Genomic DNA, 16,024 nt, shown 5'->3' with positions numbered 1-16,024 from the left:
TCTCGATCTTTGAATCCTTCCTTCATATACACGAAAGCGCATTGTATACCCAGACACACTTTCACAGGCCTTATACAGCTTCACGCCATACCTTGCCCTTTTATTGGGCAGGTACTGGCGAAACTGTAATCTGCCTTTAAAGTGGACTAGGGATTCGTCCACTGCAAGGCATTTTTGGGACGTATAGACCTGACTGAATTTTAAGTTGTAGTGGTCAACTACTGGCCTAACTTTATACAGTCTATCACAATTGGGGTCGTTTGGGGGTGGGCACTCATCATTATTGTTATAGTGAAGAAATTTAAATAAAATTTCAAAACGGGCCCTGTGCATGGCAAGAAAATAAAGCGGGGAATGATAAAGGATGTCTTTGTTCCAATAGGAACGTATCGTGGGTTTTTTGGTAATGCCCATACTCAATAGAAGTCCCCAGAACTTGTGGGGTTTGTGGGGGTCCATTTTTGGGGCCTGGCATAATAACTATTTGGATTGCGGGAAATAAATTGCTGGACATATACAGTGAAGGAAATAAGTATGTGATCCCTTGCTGATTTTGTAAGTTTGCCCACTGTCAAAGACATGAACAGTCTAGAATTTTTAGGCTAGGTTAATTTTACCAGTGAGAGATAGATTATATGAAAAAAAAAAAAAAGAAAATCACATTGTCAAAATTATATATATTTATTTACATTGTGCACAGAGAAATAAGTATTTGATCCCCTACCAACCATTAAGAGTTCAGCCACCTCCAGACCAGTTACACGCTCCAAATCAACTTGGTGCCTGCATTAAAGACAGCTGTCTTAAATGGTCACATGTATAAAAGACTCCTGTCCACAGACTCAATTAATCAGTCTGACTCTAACCTCTACAACATGGGCAAGATCAAAGAGCTTTCTAAGGATGTCAGGGACAAGATCATAGACCTGCACAAGGCTGGAATGGGCTACAAAACCATAAGTAAGACGCTGGGTGAGAAGGAGACAACTGTTGGTGCAATAGTAAGAAAATGGAAGACATACAAAATGACTGTCAATCGACATCGATCTGGGGCTCCATGCAAAATCTCACCTCGTGGGGTATCCTTGATCCTGAGGAAGGCGAGAGCTCAGCCGAAAACTTCACGGGGGGAACTTGTTAATGATCTCAAGGCAGCTGGGACTGCAGTCACCAAGAAAACCATTGGTAACACATTACACCGTAATGGATTAAAATCCTGCAGTGCCCGCAAGGTCCCCCTGCTCAAGAAGGCACATGTACAGGCCCGTCTGAAGTTTGCAAATGAACATCTGGATGATTCTGAGAGTGATTGGGAGAAGGTGCTGTGGTCAGATGAGACTAAAATTGAGCTCTTTGGCATTATCTCAACTCGCCGTGTTTGGAGGAAGAGAAATGCTGCCTATGACCCACTACCAGAATCAGAGTACTCAAAGAGCATGGCACATGCCTATTTGGCAGTATACAGACGCTTAGTCATTTTTTTTTTCTTCTGTAAACTTGGTAACAAAGTGTCACTGGTGTTGAAAGTAACGTAAAACTTTTTTTGTATTTTTTTAGGAGTTTTTTTATCGTTTATTTTATAGAATAACTAATTCCCTAAAACAAAGGTATTTTTTTAAATATATCTACAAAAACTCCCGGGTAACAGGTGTCAAACGCAGGTGGATGGAGTTTGGTATGTCCCAATTAGGCGCAGAATACAGGACGGTAGCGATTTGACAATATGTAGGTCACAGGACAGCTGTATAGGTCACAGGACAGCTGTATAGGGCACAGGACAGCTGTATAGGGCACAGGACAGCTGTATAGGGCACAGGACAGGTATAGGGCACAGTAGATTGGCTGCTGGGTGATCCAGGGGTTAATTTATATGGTTAATTACTAATTTATAATCTATCTAGCAATAGCTCCTTCTCTGATCGCTTCCCTGACAGAAGTGAAGCGGTCAGAGACGGAGACTACACTAAACTCCCCTCACCAACTGTCCTAATAAACTGCGATTGGTCCATCAGCACTGATGGACCAGTCACAGCGATCGCCGGCCGAGGACAGCTGTGGTTGGTCCTCGGCTGGCATCCCCTGTTACTAAGCTGTCTTGGACAGCTGTATTTCCAGAACTGTAATCCTGTCAAAGTCAAATTAAGCTGTGATTGGTCCATCGGCACTGATGGACCAATCACAGCGATCGCCGGCCGAGGACAGCTGTGATTGGTCCTCGGCCGACATCCAGAGTTGCTAGGCTGTCTCTGACAGCCGTCTTTTTTAAACTTCCGCCGCACCAGGATGTGCGGCGGAAGTTTAAATCGTTCGGAACGTCACACTAAGCTGTGATTAGTCCATCTGCACTGATGGACCAATCACAGCCATTGCCGGCCGAGGATAGCTGTGATTGGTCCTCGGCCGGCATCCTCAACTGCTAGGCTGTCTCGGACAGCCGTCTGTTTTAAACTGCCGCCGCACATCCCGGTGCGGCGACCGTTTAAAGCGTTCACGTAACTGTACGTGGAGATGCGCGAACAGACCACATCCCATCACGTACAGTTACGTGAAATGGCGCGAAGGGGTTAAGGCTCAGAGCCCATTTTTTAAATCTGACATATTTCACTTTATGTGGTAATAACTTCGGAATGCTTAAACCTATCCAAGCGATTCTGAGATTTTTTTTTCTCGTGACACATTGGGCTTTGTTAGTGGTAAAATATGGTCAATATATTCAGTGTTTTTTTATTTGTGAAAAATTTTGAAAAAATAGCATTTTTCTAAATTTAAATGCATCTGCTTGTAAGGCAGATGGTTATACCACACAAGATAGTTACGAGTTCACATTTCCCATATGTCTACTTTAGATTGGCATAGTTTTTTGAACATTCTTTTATTTTTCTTGGATGTTACAAGGCTTCGAACATAAACAGCAATTTCTCATATATTAAGAAAATTTCAAAAGCCTTATTTTTAAGGTACCTGCTCAGTTCTGAAGTGGCTTTGAGGGGCCTATGTGTTAGAAACTCCCATAAAACACAATTTTAAAAACTAGATCCCTCAAAGTATTAGTATTAGAAAGTATTAGAAAGTTTTTTTTAACCCTTTAGGCATTTCAGAGGAATTAAAGCAAAGTGGAGAAGAAATTAGCAAATTTCATTTTTCTTGCTGAATTTCAATTTTATTCCATTTTTTTCTGTAACACAGAAGGTTTTACCAGAAAAACACTAATAAATATGTATTGTCCATATTCTGCAGTTTTTAGAAATGTCCCACATGTGGCTCCAGTGTGCTCGTGGACTAAAACACAAGCCCCAGAAGCAAAGCAGCACCTAGTTCATTCTGGGGCCTCTTATTTATTAGAATATATTTTAGGCAGCATGCCAGGTTTGAAGAGGTGTTGAGGTGCCAAAACAGTAGGAATCCCCCAAAAGTGACCCCATTTTGTTGCCCAATTTGTCCTGAGTGCAGCAATACCCCATTTGCGGTGATAAACTGCCGTTTGGGCCCATGGAAGGGCTCAGAAGGAAAGGACCACCATTTGGCCTACTGGAGCTTTTCTGGTGCTATGTCATGTATGCAGAAGCCCCTGATGTACCAATACAGTTGAAACCCTGAGAAGTGACCCTGTTTTAAAAACTACACCCCTTAAGACATTCATCTAGAGGTGTAGTGAGCATTTTGACCCCCACAGGTACTGTGTAAAAGATAATGCGCAGCAGATGGTGCAGAGTGAGATTTGCAATTTTATATATATATATATATATATATATATATATATATATATATATATATATATATATATATGCCATGTCAGTGTCCGATATATTGTGCCCATCATGTGCCACCGGAGATTTACACCCCATAAACTGTAATGTGGGTTCTCCCGGGTACGGCAATACCCTACATGTGGCTGTTATCTGCTGCCTGGGTACACGGCAGGGCTCAGAAGGGAAAGATGAGGGGATAAGCTGTGCTGAGTGCATCAGGGTAAATTAAAAATCAAGGGATGTATGATAAATTCTAAAACAATCTTTCATACAGAGCTCTGGTTTTTCAGGACACGTGTCGCATTGGTATATTGTGTCCTTCCTGATCCCCCTCATTGAGCAGACTGCACCTCTTCTGACTTTTTCCCTTCTTGCCAGTTTGGGGAACTTCTCCTGGAAAGTGTTGCCCTGGTACTTTGATGGGGCTCGCTTCCAGAAGTACTGGGTGCCCCCCCCCTTCCTGGCCCCTAAAGATTAGGTTCTCGATAACCACCTCTTGAAATTCCAGGAAAGTTCCCCTCTGGCCTGTACATCGACGTAGCATGTACACATTGTACAAAGCCATCTGTATGATGTGCACGGCCAGCTTCTCATACCACACCGCATGGCGCTATAGGGCTTCAGGATTTGATCTGACAAGTCCAGCCCTTCCATGTACCTATTGTAGTCCAAGATGCAGTCTGGTTTGGGGGGTCTCTGTACTGGTACATGGGTACTGGTGTGGCCATGTATTGTCAATACAAGGACATCTCTCTTGTCCTTGTACTTGAAACACAATATGTTGCTGCTAAAATGTGCCCTGCTCTCACCCCTTCTGAGTGTTTGCCCAAGCAGTGTCTTAGGGAGGCCTCTCAGATTTCTTCTAGCAGTGCCGCATGCCGCAGGACTTCTGGAAGCGAGGCACTTGAGTAGTGGGACGCTGGCATAAAAATTATCCAGTTAGAGGTGGTAACCCTGGTCCAGCAGTGGGTGCACCAAATCCCACACAATTTTTGCGTTCATTCCCAGTAAAGGGGGGGGGGGGGCATTCTGGAGGCTGAATACTGGTGTCCTTCCCCTCATATATCCTAAATTTGTACGTATACCCTGATGCACTCTTGCACAGCTTATACATTGTCACGCCATACCTCGCCCTCTTACTCGGTAGGTACTGGCGGAATTGAAGCCTCCCTTTAAAATGTACCATGGACTCACCCCCGAGAAGTGTATTTCTGTTGTCTGCTTGGGCAAACCGGGCACTGAAATGGTCTAATAGGGGTCTCCGTTTATACAAACGGTCAAAAATGGGGTCATTTCCGGGTGGGCACTGCTCATTATCCGCATAATGTAAGAAGCGAAGTATTGCCTCATAACGCATCCTGGACATGGCCATGCGGTACATCGGGGTGTGGTATTACATGTCTGTACTCCAGTAGGCCCTAATGGATGGCTTTTTCAGAAGCCCCATGTTCAAGTGAAGTCCTCAGAACTTGCCCAACTCTGCTGCGTCTACAGGGGTCCACCTGTGGGATTGGGCATAAAATGATGTGGGGTTCTTTGTTACATACTGTTGGGCATATAAATTTGTCTGGGACACCATAAGCTCTATAAATTCATCCTTAAAAAAGAAATTGCAAAAGTCCATCTCACTGAGCCCTGCCGTATAAAATTTTATCCCTGGGCTGCCTGTGTACTAAGGGATGTGGGGCTCGTAATTGTCTGGTGTGGTGGTCCAAATGGGGTCACTTTGCTCGGAGGTTTCAACTGTTGCGGGGTCACTTCTCTCAGGTGTTTCAACTGTGGTGGAGGTCCTGGGGCGTCTCCTAGGGGGTCCCTCCTCTTCATCACTGGATGAGGAGGTTGATAAATAAGAGTCTCGCCATCTGACGAGTCAGTGTCATAGGCAAGAAACGCATAGGCCTCTTCAAGAGAAAATGACCTTTGGGACATATTTTATTATTTGTCATGTGTATACATCAAAATGTGTTCTCTTGAACAGTACTTTTTATTAGTACTAGTATAAGCAATAGACTGCTACCTAAATCTTTTTTTTTTTATAGAAAGATTCCCTGACACTGACAAAGCTTAATACTAGCTGAGATGCTGCAGATAAAAAAAAAATAAATATATATATATATATATATATATATATATAATATATAAAAACAAAAGTTTAAATATTTAGTTATGTTTTTATAGAACGAGTGGACTTCCCGGACACTAAACCTCACTAGGGCAAGGGTTCCTAACACTAAACCTAACTAGATTTTATGTGAACTTCCCTGACACTAAACCTAACTACGGCGACGATTCCCTGACACTAAACCTACCTAGATTATTCCGAGCTTTCCTGGCGCTAACAACTGGCTTTATGTGAACTTCCCTGACGCCAAACCTAACTACAGTGATGGATCCCTAACGCTAAACCTAACTACGGTGACTGATTCCTGATGCTAAATTCCCTGACGCTATACCTAACTACGCTTTTTGACGGTTCTCTGACACTAACTAACCCTAATACTAAACTATCTGCTGACTTTCTAAACTGAATTTTTTTATTATATTTTATAAAGAAAAAAAATATATAAAATAATCCCCAGGGACCAGGGAAATGTGGCCCTGAAGACTCAAAAGTGGTCAGTGATAGAGATCACTGACCAAAAACGTGGGTGACAAGGAACACAAGGACAGGAGTGGGAAGTGGATTCAAGTAGGTAAAGCAAAAAAATTAATGATATTTATTTTTTCTAACTGCTATGCTCTGACTCTCTCCACAACCGCTCTCTTCGACTAACTAACTCCAACAGAGAGCGGGTGCGGCAGGATCTGAGGTCAGAGCAGGAAATTACGTATGTGATTGCTGCTATTGTTCGGTCGTCACTAACTAACCAATAGCAACGATCGCGAAGGCAGGTCCCTGCAAACTGAGCTGTGATAGCCTGCTGTCGGAAACAGCAGGCATCACAGCTCGATGAAAGATACACTTAGCGCGACGGAATAGTACGTCGCTGAGCGCGAAGGGGTTAAGTTAGTGGTAAAATTTGGTACGATACATTCATTATTTAATTGTGAAAAACACCAAAATTTTGCAAAAAATGTCAAAAAGTTGCATTTTTCTACATTTAAATGTATCTGCTTGTAAGACAGGCAGTTATACCACACAAAATAGTCGCTAATTAACATCCCCCATATGTCTACTTTAGATTGGTATCGCTTTTTGAACATTCTTTTATTTTTCTAGGACATTACAAGGCTTAGAACTTTAGCAGCAATTTCTCATATTTCCTAGAAAATTTCAAAAGGCTATTTTTATAGAGGCCAGTTCAGTTGTGAAGTGGCTTTTAGAGCCTTGTATATTAGAAACCCCCAATAAGTCATCCCATTTTAAAAAGTTCACCCCTCAAAGTATTCAAAACAGCATTTAGAAAGTTTCTTAACCCTTTAGACATTTCCTAGGAAGTAAAGAAGAGGTGAAATTTACAAAGTTCATGTTTTTTTTTTTCCGAAGTTCATTTTGAATCAATTTTTTTTTAACACAGAAGGTTTTACCAGAGAAACACAACTCCATATTTATTGCCCAGGTTCTGTGCTAATGGACTGAAGCACCGGCCTCAGAAGCAAAGGAGCACCCAGTAGATTTTGGGGCCTCCTTTCTATTAGAATATATTTTAGGCACCACGTCAGATGTGGTCATAAACGGCTGTTTGGACACATGGTAGGGCTCAGAAGGGAAGGAGCACTGTAATGTCCGGGTAGGGAAACAGACAAGTGAGCCCTAATCTACCCGCCACTCAGTTCCTGCCTACTTGCAACGACCCGCCCTAGGCGACGGGGTACAACTGGGCGACGGTCACTACACTCAATAGGTGCACGACAGACAAACAGACAAGGGTACAAAGAAGCCAGGGAAATGGGGAAGTTGCCCACAGGAACACCGTGAGCAACAAGCGAGGTGAACGAGCCGAGTCAAACCTGGAGATGAGCGAGGTACAAAAACGCAGAGCAGAAGAGTGGTCAGAAAAGCCAAGGTCAATCACAAGCAGAGGATCAGTAGTTCAAGAAGCTGCAGCAGGGCCAGGAAACAAACAGAAGAATCACAAGCAAAGGAGGAACAGGAAAGGCAGGTATAAATAGACAGAGGGTGGGAGCTAGCTCCGTCTGGCCAGGCTGTGATAGGCTCTCCCACTCCTAAGCCTGCCATCCTGGGTGGTGGAAGATGGAGTCAGTCTCACAGACATAGAAGCAGGTGCAGACTGATTACCTATGGGCGTCGACACAGAAGTTGTGTCTGGCAGATCCTTTACAGTACCCCCCCTTTTATGAGGGGCCACCGGACCCTTTCTAGGTGGACCTGGTTTATTGGGGAAACGAAGGTGGAACCTCCTGAGCAATACCCCAGCGTGAACATCCCGGGCAGGTACCCAAGTCCTCTCCTCAGGCCCGTATCCCCTCCAATAGACCAGGTACTGGAGGGAGTCTTGAACCATCCTGCTGTCCACAATCTTGGCCACCTCGAATTCTACCCCCTCAGGGGTGAGAACAGGGACCGGAGGTTTCCTCGAGGAAGCCAAGGACGGGGAGCAGCGTTTAAGGAGGGAGGCATGAAACACGTCGTGTACTCGAAAAGACGGGGGCAACTCCAGTCGGAAGGAGACAGGATTAAGGACTTCAATGACCTTGTATGGCCCTATAAACCGGGGAGCAAACTTCTTGGACGGGACTTTAAGGCGCAAATTCTTTGACAATAGCCACACCAGATCCCCGACCACAAACAAGGGGTTAGCAGAACGTCTTCTATCTGCCTGAGTTTTTTGTATGCTCTGGGACTCCTCTAGGTTCTTCTGAACCTGGGCCCAGACTGTGCACAGTTCCCGATGAACGACATCTACCTCGGGATTGTTGGAACTACCAGGTGAAACGGAGGAGAACCGTGGATTAAACCCAAAATTACAGAAAAAGGGGGAGACCCCTGACGAGTTACTGACCCGGTTATTAAGGGAAAATTCGGCGAGGGGAATGAATGAGACCCAATCATATTGACAGTCAGAGATAAAACACCTTAAATATTGTTCTAGAGACTGATTAGTCCTCTCAGTTTGACCATTAGTTTCAGGATGGAAGGCAGAGGAGAAGGACAGATCAATCTCCAACTTTTTACAGAAGGCTCTCCAAAACAATGAAACAAATTGTACCCCTCTGTCAGAAACAATATTGACAGGGACCCCATGGAGACGCAGGATGTGTTTGACAAACAAGGTAGCTAACGTCTTAGCATTGGGTAGTTTCTTGAGGGGCACAAAGTGGCACATCTTACTGAAGCGGTCTACTACAACCAACACCACCGACTTGCCTTGAGATGGAGGCAAATCGGTGATGAAATCCATGGAGATATGGGTCCAAGGTCTCTGGGGAACGGGCAAAGAACATAGTAAGCCCGCTGGTCGGGACCTGGGAGTCTTGGACCTAGCACAAACTTCACAAGCGGCGACGTAGGCCTTAACGTCTTTGAGCAACCCAGGCCACCAATAGTTTCTGGCAATGAGGTGTTTGGTACCCAGGATGCCTGGATGGCCAGATAGTGCAGAGTCATGATTTTCCCTAAGTACCCTTAGCCGGAATTGCAGGGGAACAAACAGCTTGTTCTCAGGAAGGTTCCCGGGAGCTGAACCTTGATCAGCCGCAATTTCAGAGACTAAATCAGAATCAATAGAGGAAATGATTATACCTGGAGGCAAAACACAAGCAGGATCTTCCTCCGAAGGAGGGCTGGCCATGAAGCTACGCGACAGTGCATCAGCCTTAATATTTTTAGACCCAGCCCTATAGGTGACCAAAAAGTTGAATCTGGTAAAAAATAACGCCCATCGAGCTTGTCTTGGGTTTAGCCTCCGGGGCAGATTCTAGGAATACCATATTCTTGTGGTCGGTAAGGACCGTAACCTGGTGCCTAGCCCCCTCCAGGAAGTGGCGCCACTCTTCAAATGCCCATTTAATGGCTAAGAGTTCGCGGTTGCCAATATCATAGTTACTCTCAGTGGGTGAAAACTTCCTGGAGAAGTAGGCACAGGGGCGGAGATGGGTGAGGGACCTGGTACCCTGGGACAAGACAGCCCCCACTCCCACCTCGGACGCGTCAACCTCCACGATAAATGGCTCCATTTGGTTGGGCTGAACCAGCACTGGGGCCGAGATAAAGCACTTCTTAAGGAGCTCAAAAGCCTGGACAGCCAAAAGGTCTTGTTGTTTTGACCGAAACGTCACATTGTCTAAGGCCTCATGCACACGACCGTATTTTTGTCCTCCCGTAAATACTGGCGTAAATACGGGTCCTTGGTCACACGTATTCGACCCGTATTGCACCCGTATTTACGGGCACGTTTTCGCTACAAAAATACACTGCAGTAATCGGCAGCCCTTCTCTCTATCGGTGCAGGATAGAGAGAAGGGACAGCCCTTTCCGCAGAAAAAGTAAAAGAAATTCATACTTACCCGGCCGTTGTCTTGGTGACGCGTCCCTCTCTTGACATCCAGTCCGACCTTCCTGGATGACGCGGCAGTCTATGTGACCGCTGCAGCCTGTGATTGGCTGCAGCGGTCACATGGGCTGAAACATCATCCCAGGAGGCCGGACTGGAGGAAGAAGCAGGGAGTTCTGGGTAAGTATGAGCTTTTTTATTTTTTTACAGGTTGATCTATATTGTGATCGGAAGTCACTGTCCAGGGTGCTGAAACAGGTACTGCCGATCATTTAACTCTTTCAGCACCCCGGACAGTGACTATTTACTGACGTTGCCTAGCAACGCTCCCGTAATTACGGGTGCACACACGTAGTCACCCGTAATTACGGGAGACCCATAGACTTCTATGGGCCTGCCTGTGGTGTAATTACGGCCTGAAACAGGACATGTTCTATATTTTTCAACAAGAAATAGTAAGGATGCACTCCAATTTGTTGGTGCTATTCAGGTTCGGGTTGTACCCCACTAATAGATATATAGAATAACCTAAAAGCACTCCAAAGACATATGATTGTATTGATTCCAAGGAAGAATTATTTATTTTCATTCATTCCACATGGTATAATATTGTACAGAGCAGAAATTTTTAATGCAAGCGATAGGCATTTAATTGACGTTTCGGCCCAACCAAGGCCTTTCTCACAATCGCTGCAAGGAAAGCAAAAAATACAAGATCACGTATAACATTTTGTATAGGATAAAGGAAAAAAATTAAAATACAAATAGAAATTAGACATAAATACAATCAACAATTCAAATAAGAAAGATCAATCCTGATAGAAAATAACGATATAAATGGTATACTGCGTGAGCGGCGAGACATATTTCATATACTTGGCCGTTTATGATCCAGTGCTTGTAATTCCATAATGTAGTAGAGATAATCCCTCTAAAAATAGGTATGCAGGTATACATAAGGGATATGACATAAAAACACAGGGATATGCAAATTACGATGTATAACATAGACACAATTTAAGGCATCCGAGCCTGATCTGGTTGGAGAGGTATTGAAAAAATACCTCTCTGGACCATACCATAAAATACCGGCGTGGAAAAAAGAATGGTGGATAGAGATATGAACATAAGAAGTAAATAGAGGATGGAAGAATAGATTGGGACCGTGGGTACCTAGATAGTATAGCTGATGGTGTCGTACCTGCATGTAGTTTCCGAGAAGTGTAGTATTACGACGGCGTCTGCCAGACGCTCCAAGGTGTAAATGTGTTCACGGCAGCGTCCATTTTTATGGCGCCCGCTCCTACAACCGGATATCCGGTACATGGCACGCAAAACAATGCTAGCGCATGCGCAGTCGAAGGAGTACCATCGCCCAGTGGAACGCAAGCTGTCCTCATTAATATGACGCCTATTTCAGGTTTGTAGACTTACTACATTATATTTATGGCATAGTTAATTATATAGACGGCATGCGACGGTATAACAGTCCTAATGGTAGAGGTGAGATAGTTGTATATAAGTAATCTAGTGAATAACGTGGTGTATAGACTAAATATATATGATGATACAAAACGGACTAGATGGCATAGCAGTCTTAATGACAAAAGTAAGAGAGTAATTTGAAATGTATAGGTAGTTGGTGTGATACATAAACGAATACATAAGATGGTCACAAAGAGTTTATGGAATAATCAGTCATAATAAGATGGATTCAAATTATGCAATGGAAAGAGATCTACATATATATGTCTATATTGTGTTATAAAGACTAGTCGTATATATATATATATATATATTTTAAATGAAAGTCCATGTGTAACATATATCATACTATTAAGAAACCCTTGTTGTAAGTGAAAGGTGAAATATTCAATGTAAATAAAGAGAAATACGTTATGTAACATATGCATATCACAATAAAAGATGAAAAGCGAGAAGTTAGTAAATTATGTCAGAAAATGAAGAAAGCTAAATAATAGATAGGAAGAAAGTGAACCGGTTTTATGGTACCTGTATCTGGTCGCACATTGGGTCTCTGTTACAAGTTTTTTCTAGCGTGCCTGAGAAAGAGATAAATATATAGTGTTAGTTACATAGACCACTGTCATCGACAGAAAATCTTAATATTGTCAGCATAACAGGTCAAATTCTCTGTTTAGGCCTTTAGGTGCCAGGGTCTCTAATGTGTGGATCCAGTACGACTCCCGTTGTTTTAATAAGTGTACGTGATTGCCTCCCCTCCTAGGCCTCGAGACCTGCTCAATGATTTGAAATCTTAGTTGGGAAATATTATGGTTGGATTTGATAAAATGATCGGGGAGAGGTAGCCACGTTTTCTTGCACCTTATTGTGGACTTATGGCTCGATATCCGATCTCTTATATGTTGGGTCGTTTCACCAACATAGGTCAAGCCACACGGGCATTTAATTAAGTAGACCACGAAATTCGAGTCGCACGTAAAAAAGCCCTTAGCTGAGAAGGTCTTATTGGTATGGGGGTACTGGATCATGTCCCCCTTAATAATATTTGAACAGCACGAGCAATGCAAACATGGGAATGTGCCATTGCGTTTCGTCTGTAGAAACGTTTTTCTTGGTATTTTAGAAAGGCTGCCAATGTCCGCTCTAATAACGCGGTCACGAACATTTGGGGGCCTCTTTGAACACATCACCGGATTTTTGAATTCCTCGATCCCCGGGTAGGCGGTATGTAATACCGACCAATGTCTGCGGACGCTTTGTAATAATTTCGGTATTATAGGGTGATAAGTCAAGATTAGTGGTAACCTAGCCTGTTTCGGTCTTTTCACCATGGTCTCCTGATTCGTCACTAATAATTTATCCAGTTCCTTTGACAAAAATGGTATAGGATAGCCTCTCTGCTCGAATCTTTTGGACATATTCTGTAGTCTGATTTTTTTAGTGTCTACATCAGACACGATCCTGGACACTCGCATAAATTGTGAACGTGGTAGGGAACAAAGCGTGTTCCTAGGATGGTTACTGCTATAGTGCAGCAAACCATTTCTATCTGTAGGTTTCGAATAGAGGTCTGAGCTAAGAGATCCAACTTCATCCAGCACAATGATAGTATCTAGAAACGAGATTCTTTCTTTACTAAAATTAAGGGTAAACTTTAATTCATCTCTTACTTGGTTAATGTAAGTAACAAAATTATCCAGGGATCCCGGGGGACCGTCCCAAATGCAGAAGATGTCGTCTATGTATCTATACCAACATAAGGCATGTTGTATAAAAAGAGGATTGTTGTATACATGTTCCTCTTCGAAAAGAGCCATATATGCATTTGCATAGGGTGGGGCTACGTTCGAACCCATGGCCATTCCGCATGTTTGTTCATAGAATTTGTCTCCGAATAGAATTTTTTTTTATGTCGAATTAGTGTAAGTAATTCGAGGCCTAGTGATATTGAGTCGGGTGTCATTGTAGTGGAATCTAGAAGACGAGTAACCGCTTGAATACCTTTCTGATGTGTAATAGAAGTATATAAACTACTAACGTCCAGGGTTACTAAGGTGCAGTTATGACTAACCCTTGGGAGATCTCTCATTTTCTTTAGAAAGTGTCCTGTATCCAGGATGAAAGAGGGTGTTGTCTTGATTAAAGGAGTAAGGATCTTTTCTAAAAAGATAGAGAGGGGAGAGGATAGAAGCCGTCGAGGCTACTATAGGCCTACCAGGTGGATATTGTAGAGCTTTATGGATCTTGGGTAAAATATAAAATACTGGAATTATTGGGTGGGGATTCTGTAAAAATGTATACGTTTTGTCATCAATCGTCCCCCGGCCTCTATAATCTTCCAAGATAGTAGCAATGTTGATACGGATCTTAGACGTAGGATCACTATCGATTTTATTGTATGTCATTGAGTCTGATAACTGTCTCCCTATCTCTGAGATATAGTCTTTTTTATCCCATACCACTATGGCTCCTCCCTTATCCGCAGGTTTAATAATTATATCCCTGTTGTTACTCAAGGATATCAGAGCCGATGACTCTAATCTTGTTAAGTTATTTTTGTGCGGATAGAGGCCCATCCTATATCTGGTCAAGAGGGCTTGTGTATCCCTTTTAATTAGGTCGATAACTGCCTCTGTGGCGTGATATGATCTTGGGGGGGAGGTACCCGTGGCCAATAGAAGTCCATGGGCCCGTAAAAACGTGGCGTAATTACGGGCGTATTTACGTTCGTGTGCATGGGGCCTAAGTCTGTGGATTGCAAATAAAATAATTGTTCAAAAACAGAATTTTTGGAGTGCCAGGTTTTCTTCTAAAATACTACGGAGTTGAACCCTGCCTGAGCACCCTTCTATACTGCGTGCCGTGGTTTCTTCGATAATAATAGTTTTATAGTTTGGGTCGTTACGGATGCGGCGATACCAATTATGTATAGTTTTTTTCACGGTTTTTCCCGTAATAGACACGGAAGCCGGTCGGGTTAAAACCCATCAGATGCTGCACTCTATTGAGCGCAGCATCTGAGGGGTTAATCGGCCAGATCGGAGAGTAGCTCCGATTCTGGCAGTTACAGGAGGGTGCCAGCTGTATAATACAGCTGTCACCCTGCGGTGATGGTGCCAGCTCCGCTTCTAAACCTGCACCATCACCGCAATGTAACTGTACTGCGGTTTGCGGGAACACCTTCCCGACAGCGCCATATATATACGGCGGATAATGGGAAGGGGTTAAGGCCAAAATAGGCCTGGAAGTTAAGGGGTTAATCTAATAAAACACAAAAATACAAATATGTTACATAGCAGTCAGTTGCTGGCAAGGCAAACAAAATAATAGATTGAAAAGGGGCCTAGATACATATAATGAGAAAATAATTATCTCTATATAAATCACCAGTCAAGCTGCATATGAAATGTTGTGTTTAGTGCAGAAGAAAAATATATAGCAGAGCGGGGGAGGGCTTAGAGGTGACAAAGTAATTAAACAAAGCCTCCAGAAAGGGGACTATATTGCCCCCTCTACATTCTCAAAAGCAATAGTAAAAGAAAAATTTTAAATGATCCATATTCTACATAATAGTTTACTGGAGGTTTTTAGTCATTGTTCACATCTAGCAGGTTTCATATAGAGGAGGAGACTTCTAGAAATTAAAGCTCATCTCTGTGTGAGGATGTAGCTGGGGACACAGGCTAGAGTATTAAGAGGAGGGAGGGTGAACGAGCATATTCACAGGGAACGCCCACTGAGCTCTGAACCTGCAGCGTTATATAAAGAAATGTCCGAGAAATCTGGTCAATAAAGACCTGCTTCAATTAACCAACAACGTATTACATATATACGAGCCTATCCATGTACATGGATGTATATAGCTCAAAATAATTTAGCATGGGGGGCGGGGGGTTACATGATAATTGTATATGTGACTTGTTCTTTTCGCCACTTTGTTACCTGCTCTTCTGCTTTCTCTGCAGTGATCTGCCCCTGTACCTGTCTCTGACCAGGAAGAAAAGACAATCCATGGACCCATCTCTGATTAAAGAATTGGAAGATTTTGTACAAAATGAAAACATGACATGACGACTCAAATTCTATTTTATTGTAAATTCTCGTTACCTGTTCAGTGGTGCAACTATAGGGAGTGCAGAGGTTTTAGCAGGCCCTGGTGCCTGAGTGGGGTCCAAAGACCCCACTTAATAGGATAGAAGGATTATAGTGTTTCGGGCTTGTACAAAATATGCAAGAACTATAATCTACACTTTTGTTCTAGTCCATCAGTTTAGTAAGTATATAAGATTCTTGATGGCATTGTAATCAAAATAGGTTTTCCACCGCAGTGTAATA

The 16,024-nt window shown here is 43.1% G+C and overlaps 1 protein-coding gene across 4 annotated transcripts in view; it reads left to right on the top strand.

Moving 5' to 3' along the window:
• Positions 1 to 16,024, top strand: part of FANCG (FA complementation group G) — a 97,243-nt gene extending 81,219 nt beyond the window's left edge. For all 4 annotated transcript variants that reach the window (XM_075854940.1, XM_075854938.1, XM_075854939.1 and 1 more), the window contains one exon: positions 15,655 to 16,024. In XM_075854940.1, coding sequence (XP_075711055.1) covers positions 15,655 to 15,680 — 26 coding nt within the window. In that variant the 3' untranslated portion in view covers positions 15,681 to 16,024. The remainder of the gene's footprint in view (positions 1 to 15,654) is intronic.

The sequence above is a fragment of the Rhinoderma darwinii genome, chromosome 1 (genome assembly GCF_050947455.1).
Source record: "Rhinoderma darwinii isolate aRhiDar2 chromosome 1, aRhiDar2.hap1, whole genome shotgun sequence".
Classification (NCBI taxonomy): domain Eukaryota; kingdom Metazoa; phylum Chordata; class Amphibia; order Anura; family Rhinodermatidae; genus Rhinoderma; species Rhinoderma darwinii.
This window is presented reverse-complemented; position numbering and strand designations above follow the sequence as displayed.